The sequence below is a fragment of the Heloderma suspectum genome, chromosome 7, assembly GCF_057233095.1.
Source record: "Heloderma suspectum isolate Gila_16-S chromosome 7, 16-S_ref, whole genome shotgun sequence".
NCBI classification, from domain to species: domain Eukaryota; kingdom Metazoa; phylum Chordata; class Lepidosauria; order Squamata; family Helodermatidae; genus Heloderma; species Heloderma suspectum.
This window is the reverse complement of record NC_139464.1, coordinates 104,064,838-104,088,910: the sequence shown is the minus strand read 5'-3', so window position 1 is coordinate 104,088,910 and position 24,073 is coordinate 104,064,838. Positions and strand designations below refer to the sequence as shown.

The 24,073-nt window shown below is 41.0% G+C and overlaps 2 protein-coding genes across 9 annotated transcripts in view; one reads left to right on the top strand and one right to left on the bottom strand.

The window, feature by feature from the left end:
* The first annotated feature begins 742 nt into the window (after positions 1-742).
* Positions 743-23,274, top strand: HBP1 (HMG-box transcription factor 1). 7 transcript variants are annotated; one of them, XM_084811056.1, is made up of 11 exons: positions 743-794; positions 8,167-8,355; positions 9,890-10,124; positions 11,938-12,070; positions 12,910-13,021; positions 13,129-13,241; positions 13,844-14,000; positions 16,147-16,291; positions 19,080-19,406; positions 20,379-20,520; positions 22,221-23,274. In XM_084811056.1, exons 2-11 carry the CDS (start codon positions 8,187-8,189, stop codon positions 22,230-22,232), a joined length of 1,545 nt encoding a protein of 514 aa, XP_084667182.1. In that variant the 5' UTR covers positions 743-794; positions 8,167-8,186; the 3' UTR covers positions 22,233-23,274. The 7 variants fall into 7 exon arrangements, with proteins under 7 accessions (XP_084667182.1, XP_084667179.1, XP_084667181.1 ...); XM_084811053.1 differs by having other exon boundaries at positions 8,163-8,355; XM_084811057.1 differs by lacking the exon at positions 743-794 and adding an exon at positions 1,423-1,730 and having other exon boundaries at positions 8,163-8,355.
* The window catches only part of COG5 (component of oligomeric golgi complex 5), a 238,313-nt gene continuing 236,671 nt past the window's right edge, over positions 22,432-24,073 (bottom strand). Inside the window, exon 22 of one of the 2 annotated variants that reach the window (XM_084811049.1) lies at positions 22,432-23,888. In XM_084811049.1, the coding sequence (XP_084667175.1) occupies positions 23,774-23,888 (115 nt within the window). In that variant the 3' untranslated portion in view covers positions 22,432-23,773. The remainder of the gene's footprint in view (positions 23,889-24,073) is intronic. The other variant, XM_084811051.1, reaches the window with a different exon arrangement.

Genomic DNA, 24,073 nt, shown 5'->3' with positions numbered 1-24,073 from the left:
AAGATGGAATGACAGCAGTCCAACAACACCGCAAGGCAACAGGAACACCATAGTGCCGTACTACCGGGGTTGGCAGAAAGTAGATTTCCAGATGGATTTCAACTCCCAGCATCCCCGATCTATTGGCTAGGCTGGCAGGAGTTTCTGGGAGTTGAAGTCCCAAACGTCTGGAGATCTACCTCCTGCCCTACTAGGACCGTGGCTAATTGATCTTCTAATAGTAGTACCCGTCCGGAGAGACCGTATCTTTTCCTGTCGCTGTGCTCTTTTTTCCAAAAAACCTCTGACCATATGTGGAGCGGCGTAAAGCGCTCGCAGTTATTACGCTTGTCTTAAAGAGTCTATATAGGGCCGCATCCTGCTGGTGCTACAAATACACGTGTCCCTAAGATTCTTGTTTACCAACGACCGAGAGCTTTCTGGGAACTGTTGTTCATCAGCTCTCTATTGAGCGCGTCTCTAAAGAGAAGAGAAACAACAACTCCCATAACCCTCTACGGCTTGGGAGGCGGGCACCCTCCCATTTACGACGCTTCGTTCAACATGAGCGGCTTAGCGTTCTGTCCAATCGACTGCGCAAAGGACATCAAAACAAGTCTGTTTTGTACGGATATGTTCTGACAGGCACGGAGAGTATCCAATGAGAAGAAAGAGATTTGTAACGGATGTCCGTCTCAGCCATTAAGAGGCCACATTTAACAGAAATTGGGTGGGGCTGTCACGAAAGGAGGAAAGGGAGGGCGGTGAAGGGGGAAAAAAAGGGTAAAGGGAGCCTTGTAATGGCGACGGGTTTGGTAAGTACCTCAGAAGTTTTCGAGTGGCGGCGAGAGTGCTCAAGCTGGCAGTTGGGGATGGTCGGAGGAGAATTTGTTTCGGCGCTTTCCCCCTCGCCCGGGGTCCGTTATGATGGGGGGACGGAGGGGGTCATCTCGGCTCCCACTTCATGGAGCGGAGAGAGACGGGGGAGAAGGAAGGGGGGCAGCGCGCGGGCTCGTGACGCCATCGAGGGCTTTCTGCGCCCCGCCGCCGCCGCCCGAGCAGGGCGAGGCACAATCCGCGGCCGTCGCCAGACGCGATCGGGCATTCGCCCTGAAGAGAGGTTTACTGTGGTTCCCGTTCTGATTGGGTTGGGGGGAGACGCCCCCCCCCCCCGCGGTCCTGTTGAGCTTGTAACGAGTCGCGTGGCTGGAGAGGGCAAATCCGGAGCCCTGAAGGTTCCTGCCTCGGCTTGGGGGCAAGATCCCCTCCCCCATCGTCTTCCCTTGTTGTTGTTACGCACTTTGAATGAATGGGCCTTTAGGCGCATGCGCCGTGTCCCGAGAGGAAAAGTTTATAAACAAGGGCCTCTTCCAGGCGTTGGGCACGTGACCCAAAACGGAGGCGGGGAGAAGTACCTCGGCCGCTCCGGGCTGTCTCCCCCCCCCCTTCCGCCTTCTGTTAAAGGCACCAACCAACGTCCCGCGGCTCGTGCTGCGGCGCGTGACTCCAACCGCTCTTCTTCCGCGCGGGCCGCGTGACGGAAACTTGGCAAATGCGCGGCGCGCGCGCCAGGGCGCTTCCGCCCCGCCCCGCGCGACCTTCCGTGGCGGGAGCGGGGCTGCTCTGGTTCGGCACGAACCCCGAGACGGTGGGAGTCTGGCCGTGACAGGACAGCTGTGCCGTGGAAGTGGCTGGACGGGCCTTCCTCTCTCTTTCTCTGTATAACAGCCGGAAGTGTCAAGGAACCACGAGTATACAGCGCTTCTTTCTGTTCAGGGTGTTGTGCAACTACAAAAGCCTCGTTTCTGTGGCCATGTCCTGGGCTGCTTGGGTGGTTGTAAGCCAACAATAAAGGCCGCTTCTGGCGTGACGGGAGCGAGAAAGTTTTGTTTTTAAAGGTGTGCATGTGACAGGGAACCCTGAACAGTTGCTGGCTCACTGGAACATATGCAGATATCTTTGGCATTTAGATATGTGTTTTCAGAGCATGCATTTGAGTACGTGTGGAGCAGTCTTAAGAGCTGGCATTTATTTATGTTAATACATCACAATCTCTACTGAAGGTAATGTGCAAAAAGTAAAAAAAACATAATTTAGTTCTTAAGATCTAGTGTTGGATCTAGACTTAGGGCACAGTCCTATACATGTTTAGACAGAGGAAAAGGCCTACAACTCCCAGCATTCCCCAGTGAGGTGGCTGGGGAATGTTGGGAGTTGTAGGACTTTATCTGAACATGCATAGGATTGTGCCCTTAGTCATGCTTAGACTAGACCCGTTGAAATCATGACTAACTCCAGTTGATTTCATGGAGTCTACTCTTGATGACTAAAACTGGATTCAACCCATAAAATACAAATTGGTGATAGGAGCACCATCAATAAGCAACGCCACTTAGTAACATCATCAGCTAACTGTCCAGCAGAAGTGCCACTCAATTGGCAGCAAAAGCTTTTTATTTGCTTTTAAATTACTACTGTGATTTTGGTGTTTTTTATGGTATTATGGATCCCATGCAGATTTTGAATTTAATAAAAATTAAAAACACCAAAGTTTTTGCTTATTGATGGAATGCCTTCAAGGAAGTAGCCAGGCAGATCTAGTTTCAGAGGGTGTTCCATGGTGTGGGCTTAGGAACATCTTTATATGCTGTTATCTTGCCCAGTCCCCTTCATGGATCACTGCCTTGTGGCGAAGGGGCTTGTGTAACTCAGTGAAGCCATAAGCTATGCCGTGCAGGGCTAGCCAAGACGGACAGGTCATGGCAGAGAGTTCTGACAAAATGTGGTCCACTGGAGAAGGAAATGGCAACCCACTGCAGTATTCTTGCCAAGAAAACCCCATGGAACATAACACAAGGCTAAAAGAGATGACACCGGAAGATGAGCCCCTCAGGTCGGAAGGTGTCCAGTATACTACTGGGGAAGAGCAGAGGGTATTTCCAAGTAGCGCCAGAAAGAGTGAAGTGCCTGGGCCAAAGCCGAAAGGACACTCAGCTGTGGATGTGTCTGGCTGTGAAAAGAAAGTCCGATACTGTAAAGAATAATATTGTTTAGGAACCTGGAATGTCAGATCAATGAATCAAGGTAAGTTGGAGGTGGTCAAACATGAGATGGCAAGATTGAACATCGACATCTTGGGAATCAGCGAACTAAAATGGACAGGCATGGGTGAATTTAATTCAGGTGACCATCATATCTACTATTGTGGGCAAGAATCCCTTAGACGAAATGGAGTAGCACTCATAGTCAACAAAAAGGTGGGAAAAGCAGTACTGGGGTACAACCTCAAAAATGATAGAATGATCTCAGTACGAATCCAAGGCAAACCATTCAACATCACAGTAATTCAAGTCTATGCCCCAACCACTGAGGCCGAAGAAGCTGAGGTTGATCGGTTCTATGAAGACCTACAACACCTTCTAGAATTAACACCAAAAAAAGATGTCCTCTTCATCATAGGGGATTGGAATGCTAAAGTAGGAAGTCAAGAAATCACCGGGATAACAGGCAAGCATAGCCTTGGTGTACAAAATGAAGCAGGACAAAGGCTAATAGAGTTTTGCCAAGAGAACACGCTGATCATAGCAAACACTCTTTTCCAACAGCACAAGAGGCATCTCTACACATGGACATCACCAGATGGTCAATATCGAAATCAGATTGATTATGTCCTTTGCAGCCAAAGATGGAGGAGCTCTATACAGTCAGTAAAAACAAGACCTGGAGCTGACTGTGGCTCAGATCATGAGCTTCTTGTTGCAAAATTTCGGCTTAAATTGAAGAATGTAGGGAAAACCACTAAACCATTCAGGTATGACCTAAATCATATCCCTTATGAATACACAGTGGAGGTGAGGAATAGATTTCAGGGATTAGACCTGATAGACAGAGTGCCTGAGGAACTATGGACGGAGGTCCGTAACATTGTTCAGGAGGCAGCAACTCAATCCATCCCAAAGAAAAAGAAATGCAAGAAAGCCAAGTGGCTGTCTGATGAGGCTTTACAAGTAGCTGAGGAAAGAAGGGAAGCGAAAAGCAAGGGAGAAAGGGGAAGATATATCCAACTAAATGCAGTGTTCCAGAGAATAGCAAGGAGAGACAAGAAGGCCTTCTTAAATGAACAATGCAAAGAAATCGAGGAAAACAACAGAATGGGAAAGACTAGAGATCTCTTCAAGAAAATTGGAGATCTCAAGGGAACGTTTTGTGCAAAGACGGGCATGATAAAGGACAAAGAAGGCAGGGACCTAACAGAAGTAGATGAGGTTAAGAAGAGGTGGAAAGAATACACAGAAGAACTATACAGGAAAGATCTGAATGTCCCTGATAGCCATGAGAGTGCGGTCACTGAACTTGAGCCGGACATCCTCGAGAGTGAAGTCAAGTGGGCCTTAGGAAGCATTACTAACAACAAAGCTAGTGGAGATGACAGTATTCCAGCTGAGCTATTTAAAATCCTAAAAGATGATGCTGTAAAAGTGCTGCATTCAATATGCCAACAAATTTGGAACACTCAACAATGGCTGCAAGACTGGAAAAGGTCAGTTTACATTCCAATTCCAAAGAAGGGCAACGCCAAAGAGTGTTCAAACTACCGCACAATTGCGCTCATTTCACATGCCAGCAAGGTGATGCTCAAAATCCTACAAGCTAGGCTTCAGCAGTATGCGAACCGAGAACTACCGGAAGTACAAGCTGGGTTTCGAAGAGGCAGAGGACCTAGAGATCAAATCGCCAACATTCGCTGCATCATGGAGAAAGCAAGAGAATTCCAGAAAAACGTCTATTTCTGCTTCATTGACTACGCTAAAGCCTTTGATTGTGTGGATCACAACAAACTGTGGCAAATTCTTGAAGTGATGGGAGTACCAGACCACCTTACCTGTCTCCTGAGAAACCTGTACGAGGGTCAAGAAGCAACAGTTAGAACCAGACATGGAACAACCGAGTGGTTCAAAATTGGGAAAGGAGTACGACAAGGCTGCATATTGTCACCCTGCTTATTTAACTTATATGCAGAGTACATCATGAGAAATGCCGGGTTGGATGAATCACAGGTCGGAATTAAGATTTCTGGGAGAATTATCAACAACCTCCGATATGCAGATGATACCACTCTAATGGGGTCACGAAGAGTCGGACACAACTGAACGACTGAACAACAAATCTTGCCCAGTGTCATATTATGTCTGGGCATGTGAATCTCTCAGCATAGTTTTAAAATACAATGTTGATCATTAATTCTTTTCTCAAAGGTTTTCAGGAAAACTAGAATAACTATCAGGTTATTTATAAAAGGACTTGCATGGGGTATTAAGCATGAAACAGCTTCAGACAATAATGTATGTAACAAAGAAGACACTTGAACGGTTCCTACAAGCATCCTTTATTTGTGCCATCTTCCTGAAATAAATGTCCTTAAAAGAAGAGCTAGTACTCTTTTTTTCTAGCAGACAGGTGTCTAGCTTCCTCCTGCCTCTGTGCTGTAAAGGGCAGACATATTTGACTCTGCATAAAGCTATTGAGTTGAGTTGTCAACTATTGAGTTGTCAGTTTTGCCCCTCTTGCACACTTCTCGTGGGCTGTCCACCTTGCTGATTTTTTCAGTTGTTTGCTGGTTGTACTTTACGTAATAACACATTAAACCAGTTTGGTTATTTAATTCTTTGATTATTTAACCCACAAATTGGGGGGTGAGCAGGAGCGAGTGAGCAAACGAATGAGCATGCTCCTCACTTCCATTTTCAGTTAACAACCTATGATTGTCCTATTCATAGGTTCTTAGTGTGACGTCTGAACCCAGACACTCTGGGATGTTTAGAGGTTCAACCACCCAGAATTAACCCATGATTTTTAGTTGGATTAATTCTGGGTTGTTTAACCCCTAAACGACCCAGTATACCTGGATTCAGATGTCACTCTAACAACCTATGAATGGGGCAATCGTAGATTGTTAACTGAAAGTGAGGAGAATGCCAGAAGCAGTGCACTCAGTCACTCCCACTAACCCTTGCCAGCTTGTGGATTACATAACCCATGAATTGGCGTTATGTGTGAACTGGGTCATTATTATTATTTCATTAAACTCTTAATCAATTTTCATAAGTTGTAAAACTGGTTTGGGTAGAGGTGGGGAAGGAGAGATTGTGTCATCAAATTCACCAGCCAATAAAGGCTGTGCACAGCTGACTACTTCCTCCAGCCTATACAACTTGTTTTCCCTGAGTTTGGCACTGAAAAGGAATAGGTACATCTGACAACAACAATCCCTGTTTCTTGGTACATACGTACATACCTGTATATTGCTTTTCCAGCATTCTGTTTCGTTACTGAATACTGAAGAGCTTTTCTCAGGTGGCCATTCTACTTTGCAGATTATGGGTCAGGGCCAGAAATGTATTCACTATATAAACTTGACTTTTTAATCAGTAGTGGTCAAGCCCCATAAAGTTGGTGCCATCTGGAGCATATGTATGGAAGCATAGCATTGTGTATGCATTTACATGTTATATGCCAGATACAAAAGAGATACGCTACATTAAAGTGTGGAATATCTCTTTTGTGAACACTTTTTCTTATTGGTGAAATTATGGGCAAACCTTTAATCACATCTTACTTAAAATTGGATAGGACCACCAAGAATCCGATAGAATTGCTATGGGAAGTGGATTTGGCTTTACAAGAAGCATAAGTGGGACCTGGAACAAAACGTTGCATGTGGAGTGCTCCTATTCAGGGTGCCAAGCCAATCATGCCCTCTTCCAGAATACTTCATTCTATCCCCTCCACTGGTTTTCCCATTCCCCTCCGTCTGACAGACACTCAGCATTCTGTAGCCACTGAGCATGCTCAATCCTCATTGGGCTTTGTTTGGTGGGGTGTTTTTTAAAGGTTTTTTCCCCTACAGATTTTTTGTATTTTTGCAAAGCTTAGGATACCCCTGAGCACTCTGATTTCTTCCTCCTATTTCTCATCGTTCCCTTTTCCTACAATCCAGTTAGCACTTACCAGCTGAGTTTGCTATTAGATGTTGGGCTTAAGCCTAAATTAGAAGTGCAATTCACATCTTAATAGCTTGAAATTTGCAATTTTTATCTTTCAGAGGTTTTCTATATAAATTATGGCTTAATCTTGGTGCTTAACGTGCTGTTTTTGTATTTCATGGTATCAAGATGCATATGTTTACACATGATGTGAGTTGATTTCCGTTTTGGTTTTAGTTTGTGAATTATCCACTGCTGTCTTACAATGTGCAGAGGCCTTATGGTTAGTTTTAATAGTATTGAGAGTAACAGATAATCATGTTACACAAAAAACAAAGGTAGCCATTAGCCATAAGAAGAAATCCAAAATTCTTATTAGAGTAATATCTTTATTAGGTTGGCTAGTAAGTTCTCCAGAACCTTTCATCAGGCAAGATGGTAAACAAAGCAAAATGAGGGGGCGGGGGGGGGGGGGAGGAAACAAATGCTTTAGTTCATTGTTAGGTGAAGGTTAGTGACCTGAAGTATAGCAAAGGAATGTTTTGCTATATAGGCTGCACTCACAGCTACTTTTCAAAATAACCATTTATGTCACATTGGGAGACGCTTAATTTAATTAGAATGTTTCTTTTACTATAAAATGTATTGTCAACAGACTTGTATAAAGAATCATACTGGGATGCTACATTTAGAGAACAATCCTATGGCCCATAGGATAGCTCGGATTCCTGGATGTGAGGTCAGAGATCATGAGCTCCCCACCCCCTCACAGCCAGCCTGGAGAGAACCATGCCAGCTGCCTCTCTGAAGTTGTAAAGGAGACCTTGGAGGGAAGGGAAAAGGGGCACGCTGGTGGGTGAGGAGGGGAGGGAACAGCAAAAATGCCCATCTAGCTGAAATACAGAGCAGGAGGAGTGCGGAGGTGACGATCGCCTCCACGCTCCTCCCACTCTGCTTAGGATGCCCATCAGCCTCCGAGTTCGGAGGCTGATGGGCGTCCAGATAGAATTGTGCCCTTAATGAGTTGTGCATCCTGTGTACTATCCTGATGCCAATAAAAAGTTAGACACAAGTTTTGGGAGACATTTCAAATTAGCAAATACATTTTTGGTGAGGTGGTGGTGGGTCTTGGTATCAATGGTTACATAGTAGTTATGGCAGCAGAGTGTATTAATGCATTTTGTTTGTTTTCTGCTTAAGTCAGATAATTTGAAGCACCCTACAATGGTTTGGGAAGTAAAGACTAATCAAATGCCTAATGCAGTACAGAAACTCCTATTAGTGGTGGACAAGAGAACTTCAGGGATGAATGAATCATTGGAATTACTGAAGTGTAATGAGAACCTCCCATCTTCTCCTGGATATGCATCTTGTGATGAGCACATGGAGCTTGGTAAATACTTTAGCTTTCTTGAAGTCATCTGAGTATCTATGTGTGCCATGCAGGGCAATTCCTATAGAGGTCAGTGGGTACTGTTTAGCTGATGTGCTATGAGGTGTTAGCGACAGGACTCATTTACCCTAAAGACTGTGGCTGGGTTCCAGAGAGCTGCTTCTGTTCATTTAAGGGAATTGTTTTAGCTTACTGAAATGTTTGACTGAATTTCCTTGAACAATCTCACACAATGCAAAATTACAAATGGATTTGGAAACTCCCTTCAGTTTGCTGTGAAGGGAGCAGCACAAAAGTACCTTTGGCCTCACAGACCTAGTTTCATAGTCCTTTGGATCATGTCCCATCTTCCACAAATATTGTCAGCTTTCACAAATATTGTCAGCTTTCATAAATATTGTCAGTTAGAGGGTTGCAGACAATACTATAATAAGTGCAAAATGCAAGTGGGAACCTGGTCATGGCCACAGTTGGTGGATGTATTCCACTTCTTTATTAATGGCGTATGATTTTTACATTTTTGAGGAAACTGTTCTCAAAATGTTGAAAAATGTGACAAGACATGACAGGTATCTCAAGATGGAAATTCTGGTATTGCTAGCCCTAAATATTCCAAATAATATGAACTCTACTTTAAATTATTTGAGAAACTTTAACATCAAGCTCCCCCACCTGAGTGAGGCATCTGCTCCAGTCAAGCAAATATGGGCTGCTTTGTGAAGATGATGTGGTGGTGTACAAAATCAAGTTCTCCTTTGATTGATATTGTAGATCCAATGAACAGCTCTCTCCTTAGAGAATTTAAAGTTGTTTCCATGAACCAGCTCAGATAAGGTCAACAGATAATCCTTCTCCTGTAAATGCAGGATCATTGGCTATGCTGGCTGGGGCTGATGTGAGTTGTAGGCCAAGACATCTAGAGGGCCACAAGTTGCCCACCACTGTGTTAATGTATAAGAACAAGGTAGACATGAAATAGCAGATCTTGGGAAAATCAGATGCTGTGGAGATTGCATCCCTTGGAATGTTTATCATTTTAATCAAACATGGAATAGTCAAGCATCTGTTATAAAAAGGTTTACAGAACCTATTAGATTCCTCCAGACATATTCCAAGTTGGTTGCTCTTGAATATCCTGAGTGTGACATGTTATCGTCTTGCATGTTGATTCCCTCCTTCATATTCACCATTGCTGACATAATTTGAGAAGCCCTAACCCAAATGGGAAGAGATCATGCCAGCATAGGTCTTCCCCCAAATTGGGGTAATACTGGTGTAGTTAGGTGGGGGCTGCTCCCAGCCAGCTCAGGACTTCTGTTGTCCTACTGGTGTGGTGCTACAGTGTCTCCCACAACATTAGCATCATGTAATAAGGGGGCTTTAGAGGTAGGAATGGGGTCACAAACAGTGAGTATTTTGATGAATCATCAAAGCCCCCCTTGCCCCAGTTAATTCTTCAGAGCCCCGCCCCCCAGCTCCAGTTGTGCTGGCTTGATCCATGGGAATGAGTTTGACTTGGTGCATTTATTTGCAGATGATCTTCCTGAACTGCAGGCTGTTCACTCTGATTCTACCCCACCTGCACTTTTCCAGCTGAGTGCTGATGTCTCGCATCAGGAATATTCAAGGCCTTTGTGGAACCAGCGTACCTCAAGCAACAATTCAGAAGGTTCTTATACTTGTGAGAATGGAGTGAACTGGTTGACTGAATTGGCAAACATAGCTACTAGTCCACAGAGTCCTCTCATGCAATGCTCTTTTTATAACAGGTATGACATAATTGTACAATTCTTTCCATTCTAAAGTGTAATGTTTAAAAATTCCATAATGCATGTTTTGCATTAAAGCCTGGAGAACACCCATCTTTCCTTTTGATGATGATGGTTCCTTTCCTACATAACAGCTGGAACCTTCATTTCATAGGTGGTTGTCTAATGATGATCTAGCTATTTTAAACTGTAATACCATGAACCAAATTTATTACTTTATCAGAAAGAGCTTAGGTAATGCTTACTCTGCAGCGCTAGAATGAGAGTTAGGACAACTTGCTTGTACAGAACCCTATCACTTAAAAGTTTCATTTCCTAATATTAGAATGAAGAAATGTACATAAATGTACATGATCTTGGTCAGAAGTCTAGACCTGGAAATCATTTTTAAAGTTACTTAAGGAAATTAATTCAGTTTATCTGGAAAGCATCTTAATTAGTAAGTTCCTTACAATTATTTTCCTAAGGAACTCTGTTTAGACCCCTCTTTGCAGCTTTTGTTGGCAGCCCGGTTTTTGTATATTTTGAACATTTGCTACTGACAGTCATTTTAATTTGATATTCAGCAGTTTATTGTTTTAATTGATTTTTTTGCTACGTCTATTTATATGTCACTTTGCTTGCATAAGATGGAAACGCAGTTCAAAACATTTTAAAATAAAAATGTTGGTGGCACCAGAATCAGAGCTATTGCATGGAGCCCTTCAGTCAGTAGAAGGGAGGGTGACAGGAGCCTGCAGCAAGCTCCTTAGCTGACCTAGGCACACTGTAGCTAAAGGATCTGCATATTTGGACTCATCCTCCAACAACAGCTTGGAATAAAGAGGGCTACTGGGAGGTTCCTAAGGGCTCCCCCTTCCTTTGTAGCAGTTTGCTAGAGTTAAAACTCTCTGCCAAGTTCCAGCATACCTTTTGGCCACCTCCCCTCAATAAATCTTTCATCTTTGAAGGACTGCTGAAGTTTGGAGTTCTGCCCTCCCCGTGCCTTGGGAGTTGTGGGCATCAACACATTGAAAATTGGTTGAGTTGCTTGCAGTTTTTGTCAGTCTCGTGTTTTGGTATCTGATTCCTGAAGATAACGTTATTTAGCATTATGAGATTGTGAAACAAGTCGTGAAAATACTACAAGTCATAAAAGTGCAAATAACCTGAACTGGGTGTTAGGGCAGATCATATGCATCCTATCCAAAAATGTGCATGTACAGTTAAAGAAACACTACTGTATGAGTAACCAATTAGAGAAGTACATCCATAGACAGTTTTCAGTGCTATTCTTGCCCTTCTAAAAAATAGTTGGCTACTAGGGTTGACCTATTGGTTATTATATTGGAACTGGGGTACATGCAATGTGTGGTGTGCTTTCCAATGAACTTGCTCTGGGATTAGGAACCCTCATTGGAATACCAGCTCTTCTGATAACAGAATTCCTAGGGTAGAAGTAGTTCTGTAGTTGGAGTATTTGGTGTGTTAAGCCTCTTTTCTGATGATGTCTTTTTGTAACTATGGGGAAAGAATCAATGGTCTGATAAGGACTGAGAACTTTAGCACAACGTTTGTTGATGAACGCAACCACTTTATAGAAATGTTAACAGGAGAAGTTTCTGTTTTCAAAATATGTTTAGACAAAGTGACAGGAGACACCTCAAAGATGCACTGAGCATAACCTTTCAGGAGCCGCTGGTTTTGGTCTGTTCAAGGAATAACTAAAGCAGTCTTGCATACTGTGACAGAATTGCCACTAAAGTTTTCACAGTGCATCTTTCCTTCCTTGATCAAAATCTGCTTATGCATACCTTTTAAAAATCTCTTTTAGATCATCTCCCGTTCACCTAATAGCTACAAGCAAAAGTTTACATTCCTATGCACGCCCTCCACCAGAATCCTCTCAGAGTGATTCTGGTTTTCCTAAGCATCACATTGATGAAACACCAGTCAGACATGAAAGGGTAAGTTATATAAGTTGAATTAGCTAAATGTGAGAGGGTTTTTTTTAAAACAAATGGAAGTGGCTGTATTTTGTAAGCTATGCATTTACCTTTTTTAGTTGTTTAGCACTGATAGCAATGTATGTAGTGTTGAATATAGTGTGAAGAGCTTGCAATCAAAGAGAGGTACACAGTGAACTAGGAAAGACCAAGCTTTGCAGTGCTCACTGCTTTATGCTTGGGTTAAGGGCAAATAGATTAAAAGAAAAAAGGTGTGATACAAAACAGCAAAACACATGGAAAGTTATTTCATACATTTTTACTATGGTCAGAAGGAACACAAGAGCTTACACTCGTTGTTAGGCCAATCAAAACATGCTGAGGGCTTGGAGGAAAACTTGAGCTTTCCCCAGAAGCTCTCCACGTCTTCCTGGATTTATTCATGTTAGTTTTCAAGAATCACAGCTTGAAGGGTTTGGGGTTTTTTTTTGTCTTGATCATGCTGCATGTAGTTCTTGCCTAGCTTGTTCAGTGAGACAAACTACAGCAATGTAGGTCTGGATTGTAAATGAAAGGGAGTGGGGAAGCAGCACAGGAATAATTCCTACACTTAAATATGGAATTGAATGAGTAGTTTGTGAAGGATTTTTTTCCTTCGTCAGAAGTATGGAGACTATGAAGCATCAGAGAAAAGATGCCAAATTTAAGAATACTTGGGGAAAGCGATGGAAATGGTTAAGTAAAAGATAAGAAACTCCAGAGAGCTTTCTCATTCAAGGAATCATATGAATAAAGATTTGTATGTTCTGTCATAGAAATACTTCATCAGAAACTTTGGTATGGTTTTGTTTTCTTAATAGACAAATAGTGAATCGGAGTCTGGCATTTTCTGTATGTCATCACTGTCGGATGATGATGATCTGGGATGGTGCCACTCTTGGCCTCCAACCGTTTGGCACTGTTTCCTTAAAGGTAAAATACCATAAATTACCATAAAGGTAAAATAGCATAAATAGCAGGGCTTAGTAATCAGGATTGTCTTTTTGATGACACAAAATTCCTTTTTTAAAAAACATTAGGAACACGTTTATGCTTTCACAAAGGATGCAATGAAGAATGGGAGGATGTTGAAGATTTTGCTAGGTCCAAAGACTATAAAAACAAAGCTGATGATTCAGTGGGTACTTGCAAAGTAAGTTTTGTGCTCTCCACATTGTTTCGTAATGACGGTCGTAACAATTATACTCTTATCAGTTTTTTTTTTAACATAAATTAAGTTGTAATTGTCACATTCTTTAAAGAGATAAAGAGGCAGGTGGGGGGAAGAGAGAGATTTTGTGCTATATTTTCCTAATTGAGGAATGGCACAGTCTCCAAGGGTGGCACTGTGAGAAGGAGAAAAGAGTAGGCAGGTGTGGTTTGCTACTTGATTACTCACTCAGGAGCAATTGCAGCTTGCCCAAGACAAGCAGACAAGTGGTAAATTACACGGCCGTTCTTCCAGAGGGAAAATTCCATATCATAAATTGTTGCTTCATGTATAATCAATATAGTTTGCAGAAATTCCTGCCCTTTGTGGCTGATGCTATACGTAGTAGGCAAAACTAGTGACTGAAAGTAGAGACAGATTATTTTAAACCATAGTAGCAGAGCCGTGAAAATTTATGAGGAGGAGAAAGTGGCTATTTACCCCAAATATATTAGCCACTTTGTACTTGTACTAGGATGTAAGTGGTTGCAGTGTTCATAGGTTTGTTTGTTTCTTCAATAACTAAAGCTCACCTATTTATACAGGGATATGGTTCTGATGGTTTGAAGTTGATATCACATGAAGAAAGTGTTTCCTTTGGCGAGTCAGTACTAAAATTGACTTTTGATCCTGGCACAGTGGCAGATGGCTTGCTTACTGTAGAGTGTAGACTGGATCATCCTTTCTATGTTAAAAATAAAGGTAAGAATTGTAGATATTGCTATAGCCATTATAACATGTGATGGAAAAACTGGAACATCACTATACACTGTATTCCAGTAATTCAAAATCAACATCTTCTAGTGACATAAAAGCTCCATTGTGGTTCAACCTCTACATAATGATAATTTTATTTTTTTTCTATATTCCAAAGCTTTATCAACAAATTGCTTACCGTAGGAGACAAGGCATTCTTCCAGGTTCTTTTAATTATATGGGTTGGATCCAGAGCTCTCATAAGCAGAACTTGCTGGAGGAAGGGGGAAAGCTGCCGGAGAAAGCAATTTACCCTGTTTCCCCCCCTCCCCCAAGCTGCTCGAGAACATTGAGGAATCTTCTAAGATAGTGTGGGAAATGGTAAAGTAGGCTGTACAGGGAAAGGGGAATTAGTGAAAATCGCTTCTCCCCCTTCTTTCAGCAGTCTCTGCTGGATCTCAGTCCCTTCTGTGAATGGAAGGAATTCTTCCTTTAGAGGAAAGGACACTCTGGATCCAAGCCATTATTTTCCCCATAGAATAACCAAGGAACACCTATTCAGCAAAACAATAATGGCATCTTATGTCAATCTGTTTTTTAAAAATGCTTTTTAATATATTTCTGTCGTATTTATAGAGGCCTCACTGTCCTGCCATTACTGCAAAATTATTTTTTTGATGTGATTGCATTTCAAGCATTTATGTATGTGACTACAATGAATGACCTGGTTCGCACATCACAGTGGCAAATTGTGGGTTAATTAATCCATGAGTTGTGGGAATGCACGGAGCACACAAGCCATTTCCAGTTTGAATTAACAATTTACGAACAACCTGTTCGTAGGTTAGCATGACATCCAAACCCAGTCACTCTGGGTTGTTTAACCCAGTGGTCTCCAAAGTGGGCGAATAATAATAATTTTTTAAGCGAGAACAAAAGGGTTTTTTGTACCATTAATAAATAAAATCAAACAATTATTTTAAAAATGTTGTTTATTTCATCTTTATCTCATCCTGTTTTTTATTTTTTTGTTTTGTGTATGTTTTATAATGTACATAATATATTAGTACAGTAGTACATGCATATAATTTATGTGTGCTCAAAATGTTTTCACTGATAGGGTTGCGTGATCAAAAATGTTTGGAGACCACTGGTTTAACCCACAAGCAACCTAGAGTGTCTGGGTTTGAGCATCATACTAACACCCTACAAACAGGGCATTCGTAGGTTGTTTATTGAAAATGGAAGCAACTCACACACTCCATGCATCCCACAAATCATGGGTTAATTAACCTGTAAATTGCCTCTGATGTATGAACAGGCTCTCAAACTTAAATATTTATGACAGTTGCTCTTAATACAACCCCAAACAATGGAAGAAATTGTATTTTTTTAACTCTTCAAATGATTTTCTTTTATATGAGATCCCCAATATCATGAAATCGTCACTATTATATAGTTTTGATAGTACTATTTCATATTGATTAATGAGCTCCAGGATTTTCTCAAACTGTTAAGAAAAGGTTGATTAAAAAGTGGCCTTGCACACTTCTTCACAACTTGTTCATATGAAAGTATTCTGTTGTCAGATATCCAGTGTTTAAATTCATAAACTTGTAAGTTTTCTCAAACTTTGACTCTGTCCAAATAACTGGTGAAATATTCTGTCTAACAGTTAGAATATCCATTCTGTTCACGTTAGAATAGTGGGATTTCTAAAGAGTTTAAAATGAAAAATAAAAATAGTGACACAAATAGATACGTGTTCTCTTACATTTGAAGAAAATGCTGAGCTTTTTAAAACCTCTTCCTTCCCTTTTCCTATGTATGTGGTGACTTTTGTGCTTTTGGGCAGCGTCCATGTGTGTGTTGTTCATAATTGTGAAGTGTTAATTATTGTTGCAATAATCGAAAAAGAAAAACTAAGGCAGCAGTTCTAAACACACTTCCTAGGGAGTAATCCTCATTAAACATGTCTGAGTAAATCTACATAGACTTATGCTGTAAATTTGACTTTTAGCTGAAATCCATTTCAAATCCAATTTTTAGAAAACTATTTGTGCTTGTTGTTTCCTGGAAGTGAGAATGGTCTGCAACTAAATATAGAAGCTCTAAATAGGCAGACCATTTATCTTACTGTTTTTTCATTCAGGTTGGTCGTCTTTTTATCCAAGTCTAACTGTGGTTCAGCATGGTATTCCATGTTGTGAAATGCATATTGGAGATGTTTGTCTACCTCCTGGACATCCTGATGCCATTAATTTTGACGATTCAGGTGTTTTTGATACATTCAAAAGGTAACTCATAAGATGGATAGCAAATTGTTCATTTCTTCATGCTTTTCTAACTATCTCTTGCTTCTTTATAGATTGCGTTGCCAGCTTCAGTTTAAAAAAACACACACAAAAAAGCAGTCATGACTTTCCTCTGAATTTCTCCTTCTTATAATGGCCATGTTTGGATGTCACTTTAAGCCATGGTGGCTTAATAAGCTACTCACAGTAGCTTATTTTTGAAATAGTCCATGATGCCCCACCACATGATCGGGCTAATAAGCTACTGTGTGTAATCTGAGTCATCCCCTGTCCTGCTACAGTACTCCCACCCGAGCAGTGATGCTGTTTCACCCATTGACCGCCCGTTTTAATCTTCCACAATATCCCAATGAGAGGGGAGAGGTGTGGGGTGAAGTACAGGGGCTTAATTCAGTGCTTCTAGTATCACCCCAACAAGGGTGGTGGTGGTGGCTCTAAAGCACTGGAAGTTTGCAGGTTCAGGACCAAACTTCATACACAGCCTCCCCTAGTCAAGAGGCACTGGACGCACTATAAAAACCCTACGCGATTACTCACAAAGCAGAGGAAATCCCATGTGCATCAAAAAGGGAGCGGTGGCTATAAAAACTTGGAGGTTTGCAGGATTGGGACCAAACTTCACTCACAGCCTCCCCTAGTCAGGTGGCACCTGATGCATCATCAAAACCCTGTGCAGTTACCCAAGAGGAGAGAGAAAATCTTGGGTGCAACAAAAAAGGGTGGCACAAATAAACCCTTGGGGTTTTGCAAGATTGGGACAAAACCCTCAATTGCACATTTCCCCCCATAGTCATTGCTGGCATAGATGCCTTTATTGTCCAACATCGACAATAATAAAGTGGAGTTACGCATTTCACCCCCCCCCGCCGCCCACATAGCCAGCAGAGCCGTTTCTGTTCGCTATAGAGCTTTAGCACTAAAGTGAAATTGTGCGTTCACTCCCCCACAAGCCAGTTTGTTTCTTCATGGAAAACTGCACCTAACAGGAAAAGGGGTGGGAACTATAACTCCCTGACAGTTTGCTGGAATGGGGCAAAATTGCACAGCTGGGGTACCTTCATGGGAGTTTCCAGATGCTGTAGTGGATTATTGTGAAACTGCACTTCTTCATGGAAAAGTGAGCAGTTCTTTCCCTATTCCCCTATTTTCCAAGTTGCGCAGTTTCAAAGTAGCGATCAGGGAAGACTGTCATTGTGTAACTTCGTGGTAGTGGGATAGCGTGAGGCTGTCATTGTACTCGGGGAAAGCTGTCATTTTGTAAATATAGCATGGTATCAAGGAAGGCTGTGCTTGTTTGGCTGTGGTTGTTCTTGGGCTGCTTGTCAGATCTTGGAAAAGGGCCCTGCAGCGGTTTTGGCTGCTCTTGCCAGCCAACTGTCTAGGCAATCGGAATAAGTCACAGTGAGCACCAGATGACACAATAACCCACCGTGGGTTAAATAACCCTTACTGCAGACTGTGGGTTATCAGAGTGGCTTATGTTGGCCAAATACACTATCGTGGATTAAAACATTCATGACAGATGAACAATAACCACCGATGGGTTAAAGAAGCCATGGTGGCTTATTTAATCCATTGTAGGTTATTGTGTCGTCTCAACCCAGTCATTATCTAAGTTTTGAGCAAACAACAGAAACAACTGATGGCAATCCCAATTAAAAATAAAATCAAAACATTACAATTCATGGATTATGTAGTTTTTAAAAAAAGTTGTTTAAGGATAAAGATGCATTTCAAATATAGCATTGGATATTATTTTTAGATATTTTTGAAGGCACTATAGGAACAGTGTTTTAGTTGTGTGTCTTCTGTATTCATGGCCGACTAAATATCATAACTTTACCTGTAGTATCAATAAACATGGTAGGATTATCAGACTCCACTAGGGGGTAGAAGACTACCAATTCCAAGCAGAGTAAATAAAACTTTCAACTAGACTGAAGTCCTTTTTAATGTTAATTCCTGCAAGTGGTATGGTCTTGTTCTTAGAGTATAATTTAACAAGTATACTGTGGTTAGTCCTATTTCAGAAAGATTTAATGAAATATTCTCGATTATTTCTATTCTAAGTGCTGTACTGATATATTCTCAGATTTTGAGCTTTCAGTGAAAGGGTATGCAGATGATCCTTGTGATCCCCTGCACCCTCTCTGTGGTTTTCTTTTTGGCTTGTTTAATAGTGTTGATGGTTTCAAATATCATTTGCTCATAGCTCAAAAATAAAATGTTGATAATTAATCCTCTCTGCCATCCTGAAAGTGTGGATCACTTAAACATTATGCTCTAACTTTAAGCCCTAGGCTCATAAAATAAACCCTTTTGTGATTATTATTGTTTCATCACAAGGGAAGCCTACTTTTATAACCAGTACGTAGTTACTGCTGACTTTGGTATCAACCCATATATGACATACACAACTGCTGTAGGCTGCTGCTGCGAGTTCTGACAGCAGAGCTCTCCATAAAACTACAAATGACAAATACACTCCCCTCAGCTCATACTAATCCCATCAGAAAAAAAAAAGAGAATAGGGAAACTCTCACTAAATAGGGAGTGTCAGGTTTTGTGGCTATGTTACAACAGCCTGGTCATATATTGGCAGACAATCTCAGATTTAAATAGACTTGAGTGTGGCATGAGTCAGAGATGAATTTACCTCAGATTGATATGCTGAATATTATCAAGATCAAACTGGAACATTAATTGAGAGTAAAACTTGACTTTAAAAGCAAAACCTGTAACATACTCTAAAGTGATTTTTCCATTTCAGTTACGATTTTACACCAATGGATTCCTCTGCAGTCTACGTTTTAAGCAGTATGGCTCGTCAGCGCCGAGCTTCTTTATCTTGTGGAGGATCAGGAAGCCAAGACTTCGAAAGATCAGAATGCAGTACAAACTGTGGGCCTGCTCAGTCATCACGGATTTCATCCAATTCTTTGCATAGTAAAGCTGGCAAAAGCCACAGCTCAGGGACTGCAAGTACTGTGAGTGCCACTTCTCCCAACAAATGCAAAAGACCAATGAATGCCTTCATGCTTTTTGCCAAAAAGTACAGAGTAGAGTATACTCAGATGTATCCAGGAAAAGATAACAGGTAACATATATACTTCTAATTCTGATTTATGTTTTATGTGTAGGGAGTTCAGCTATGGTTCACTGTTCATATTCTGTTGGCCTGATAAAGATGAAGCTATATTTTTAAAAGGTTTCTTGTAATTATTTTTACCAAAACCTTACAGGAGTATGCTGATGCAACCATTGCTGTATGCTTTCAAAAATAATTCAACAAGGCAAACTTAGGTATTACTTAGTTGCCTGGGTCAGACATAATGTTCCTGGTCCAAAACCCCCCGATGGCAACATTTCCTTGCAGTCCTTAAAAACCATTATGCACCAGGATCAAACTTGGTTTGTAGGTAGTGTTGTATGTAGTGTTAAAAATAGTTTCCTCGTTTGGATCTCATGGGAAACTGGTTAAAAAAACAAATGAGGAAGTCTCCTCTGAAGAAGGGGTGAAGAGGAAGCACTCATCACTCAATTCCAATGATGAGTTCGTTGGATGAGGAACATTACATCTGAACCAGACCAGTGCATGGTCTTCATTTGTGTTGGTGGTGGTCTTCTTTTTCAGTGGTGTGTGATCTTATGGCCTGTTATCAAAGCATGCACAAGTATATTTTAGACATCCCGTTATGTGGCTGAAGTGAAGTACATACACACCATTCCAAAATCCACAACTTCTAACATGCCAATATTTGGTTGTAGTATCATCCATAGTTGCAGAAGACTAGCCTTCCAGTTTTGTTAGAGAACTTAAAAATATCTCCAGAACAACAATTTTAAAATGTTGGCACACAGGTTTTTCTCAGCTACTGTTTATGTGATCAGTGTCATGGAACAGTTTAAGAATTGCACCTAGCTTGGAAAAGGGTAATATCAATGATCAATGTTTTCTCACATCTAATTTTTGTCCATGTGCTGTCATCAGAAAGGAAATTGACACTAGAAAATGTTATTGTTCCATTGGATTCTTGCATTAAATGTTTTCTAAATATTTCTTCTGCAGAGCCATAAGTGTGATACTTGGTGACAGGTGGAAGAAAATGAAAAATGAAGAAAGACGGATGTACACATTGGAAGCCAAGGCCTTGGCTGAAGAACAAAAACGTTTAAATCCTGACTGCTGGAAACGGAAACGAACGAATTCAGTATGTTTTCCACAAATCTTGGTTCTTGGAGTTCATATAGAATACTTCATAGCAGAGGGGAGCAACTTATTAAGATTGTCAGGGCACAAGCTCCTACATTTGCTATGAAATGTGAATCCTAGGCCCGGATTTAGAAGCAGACTTCCTCTCTTTTCATAGGGATGCAGTTTGGCCAAGTTCCCTTTCTTGTAATCTTATTGTATCGTGATGTCACATGAAAATGGGGGGCAGGAGGAAGACAGTAAAATCTCAATCTCCAGCTAAGTTGTTGTAGTTTCAGTTTCTGTTTCCATTCTTTGCTGCACCTGTTGATATCAGAGGTAGGGGAAAGAATCTAGTAAACACAGCTCTAATTAGCTATAGTAAATTTTGTCCAGGCAGTAACAAAACCCAATTGTGGATCATTGAGACCTATCAACATTTTTCCTTCCGCTCCAGTAGTTCAGAAACCCACCTAAAGATGAATATTTTGACACCGATAAGGCACCCAGCCTTAAGAGAGTGCTTTTTGTTGTCCTCACTTCACCCATGGGGCTCTTAAATGCCTGTCTGTGTCTACTCTGTTGATGCCATAACTGCATCCTTATGCTGCAGATGCTGGAGCTGACAAGATAATATGATTTCTCAGTAATAGACGGAGCCACAAACTAGTTAAAGCTGGCCAGATTTGACTTGATTTGCAACTATTGCTTTAAGTCTACACCAGTAAGGAGAGACCTCCTGCTAACAAGTCAGCTTCAGCCTGCCAGGCCTCCCCAAAGCTCTGCCCCTCAAAAGGGAAGGGAACAGGATAGTGGCCCCTGACTAAGCCATGGCCTCAAGGAACAGAGCTTGAGGCAGTGACTGGGAGCTTTGCCTTCCCTACTAGGGAAGATCCAGGACAGGCAAAGCTAGCTCAGGCAAGTGGTGAGTGAAGATGGCTCCAGACTGAGCCACTGGCTCAGTTGAGAGTGGCTCAGCTTTCTTCCCTCCCTGCTCAGCTGAGATGGGGAGAGTCTAGGAAGTGTGTGTGAGAGAGAGATTGAGAGAGAATGTGGGGGTGGGCGGAGGGGTGCAGATGGGGGCCAGTCAGCTCTTGTGCTGAAAATGGTTCCCCACTGTTGGTCTACAGAAACCTATAAAATGTGCTGTGGTTTAGTACATTCTAGCCAGGCTTTAAAACGAGCTTGGGGAACAAAAGTGTTTTCCTTTGTCACACACCAAGGGAAAACTGAGCTAAGCGCTTTAAAGATAACCAGTTGCAAAGAGCACGAGGGACAAGTTATTTATTATTTATTTATTTATTGCATTTATACCCCGCCTTTCTCCCTCTCGCAAGGAACTCAAGGTGGCTTACATTATCCTCCTCCTCACCGTTGTATCCTCACAACAACAACCCTGTGAGGTAGGTTGGGCTGAGAGTCTGTGACTGGCCCAAAGTCACCCAGTGAGCTTCCATGGCCAAGTGGGGACTAGAACCCGGATCTCCCGGCTCCCAGTCCGTCACTCTCACCACTACACTACATATGATGGGTTGGAGCCAGTGTAGGAATGTTCAAATAAATATATCACCTGCAGCTTGTTACAACAAGCTTGTGGTTGGGTTTGTGATTATACTGACACATATCCAAATATGCTAGTAATTTCCATGCACAAATTGACCCTATATTTCTCACTGCCAAGTCTGTGCTGTCATCTGAGTGTCTCCTTTTTATTTACAGGGTTCACAATAACATTAAATTGGAATTCTTCTGCAAATACATGGTGGTGGAAGACTTGATCAAGGTTTCATGATTTGTTGTGCAGGTGTGACCATAAAGTACTGGCAACATTGAGTCATTGGGAATGAGAATTTGCTTACTACACTAGAGCATTAAGCAAGCTAAAAACTATCAACATTTTAAAACCAAATTGCCTTATTTTTCTTCCAAACTGCATACATGTCTATCAGGTGTAATAGGCTTGAAAATGGATCCTGTGGTGCTAAAAAATAGTAGGAAGAAGAGGAGCTTTGTATAAATGTTTATTTTTTAAAAATGCACAAAAAGGGGAATTTTAAAACATGTAACATCGTTTATATATTGATTCTTATTGCTGATTAATATGTATTGCACAAACTATGTAATTAACTACAAATCTGGGAGCTGGGATTTTCTGACATAATATATGAACTTCTAGTCTGCCCAGTGCCAACAAGTTACCAGAATGTGTGGCAAAGTGGATAGCATAGTGTATACTACATGTAGCAAGATTGTTGTCTCTTGGGGAAGATATCACATTTGTAACTTATTTGAGATGTGATCCCTTTCCCGTAAAAGGCTTGTAGAACTGCCTGGGGTGTAGTTAACAGCCCAGGATTAAATTCATTAATAGCATTGCTTTATCCCAAAAGAATGGTGCTTTTATGGTGTCACCATTTTATTTTTAAAATTTGTTTTTTTTTGTCTCCTATGCTGCATATTTTAAAAGAGTTTATTTTGCCATAAGACATCTTTTATGGTGGGGACAAACTTTGCACTTACTGTAGGTGCAACATTTGCACTTTACTTTTTTCCCTCCATCTATCTAAAGTAGAGCAGATATGTTAGATTTATGGCTACTTTTGCTGTGAACATTTACAATATAGCTTTTAATGTTACTAAATAGAGTGTGTTTCTATTTAAGAATCACAACAATAAATTTCAGCACCTGACATGTCTATGTCTACATGATGTTGCTCCTATGATTTTGCACACTATATTCATGTATTATTTCAAATAAATTTGTAAAACAGTATTGTCTGGTATTCTGCATTTATAAATTATACATCAAATTAGTCCTGTAACTGAATGCCATGAATTGCTTAATAGAACATTTGAAAAGCAAGAATATGTAAGATTTTTTAAATTAAGTAGATTTCCAGTAATAATGTGAGTTGAAGATCAAAACATTATATGCAATTCTTTATTACACATACATTGAAATCATAAGAAAGATAAATTAAAGCTTTAGGATTGTTGCTGAAAAGCAAATACACATACATTTTTTATGTTCACATGAAAATTCTGTATTGACTTTTCCATTTTATCAAATCCAGGAAAAAGAACCTTTTTGCGACATAAACGTTTAATTTCTAAATTCAAAGTGATATTAGAACATCATTAAAAAGTATTGTATACGAAAAGCTGAAGCTTGCAGTAGGTTTTTGCAAGAAAGAGATACTCTTTATATTCATTCTGAAGTATTACCCTACCAGTCCTGATCATAAGATTCCAAGTACTTCCCAAGAAACATTTTACTGGAGAGGAGACAGTGCTTTCTGCAGCAGTTGTACCATTATGGGATAGACTGGAGAAAATTCTTTTCCTTCTCTACTTCTTACTGATTGAACATAAGCTTCCAATGCACCTCTGTGTGGAAGAGGGAAAAAGTATTAGAATATTTTTTTCTTATTACAAGCTCACTTCCTCACTTCACAGTAGTTACTCTACAAATAAACAGCTTAGAAATGCCCATCCCCTTGTTGCTAAAAGCTCAGCCACTGATCACACTTACTAGAACAAAAGGCATCTAACAGCTGTGTTGTATGTGCACA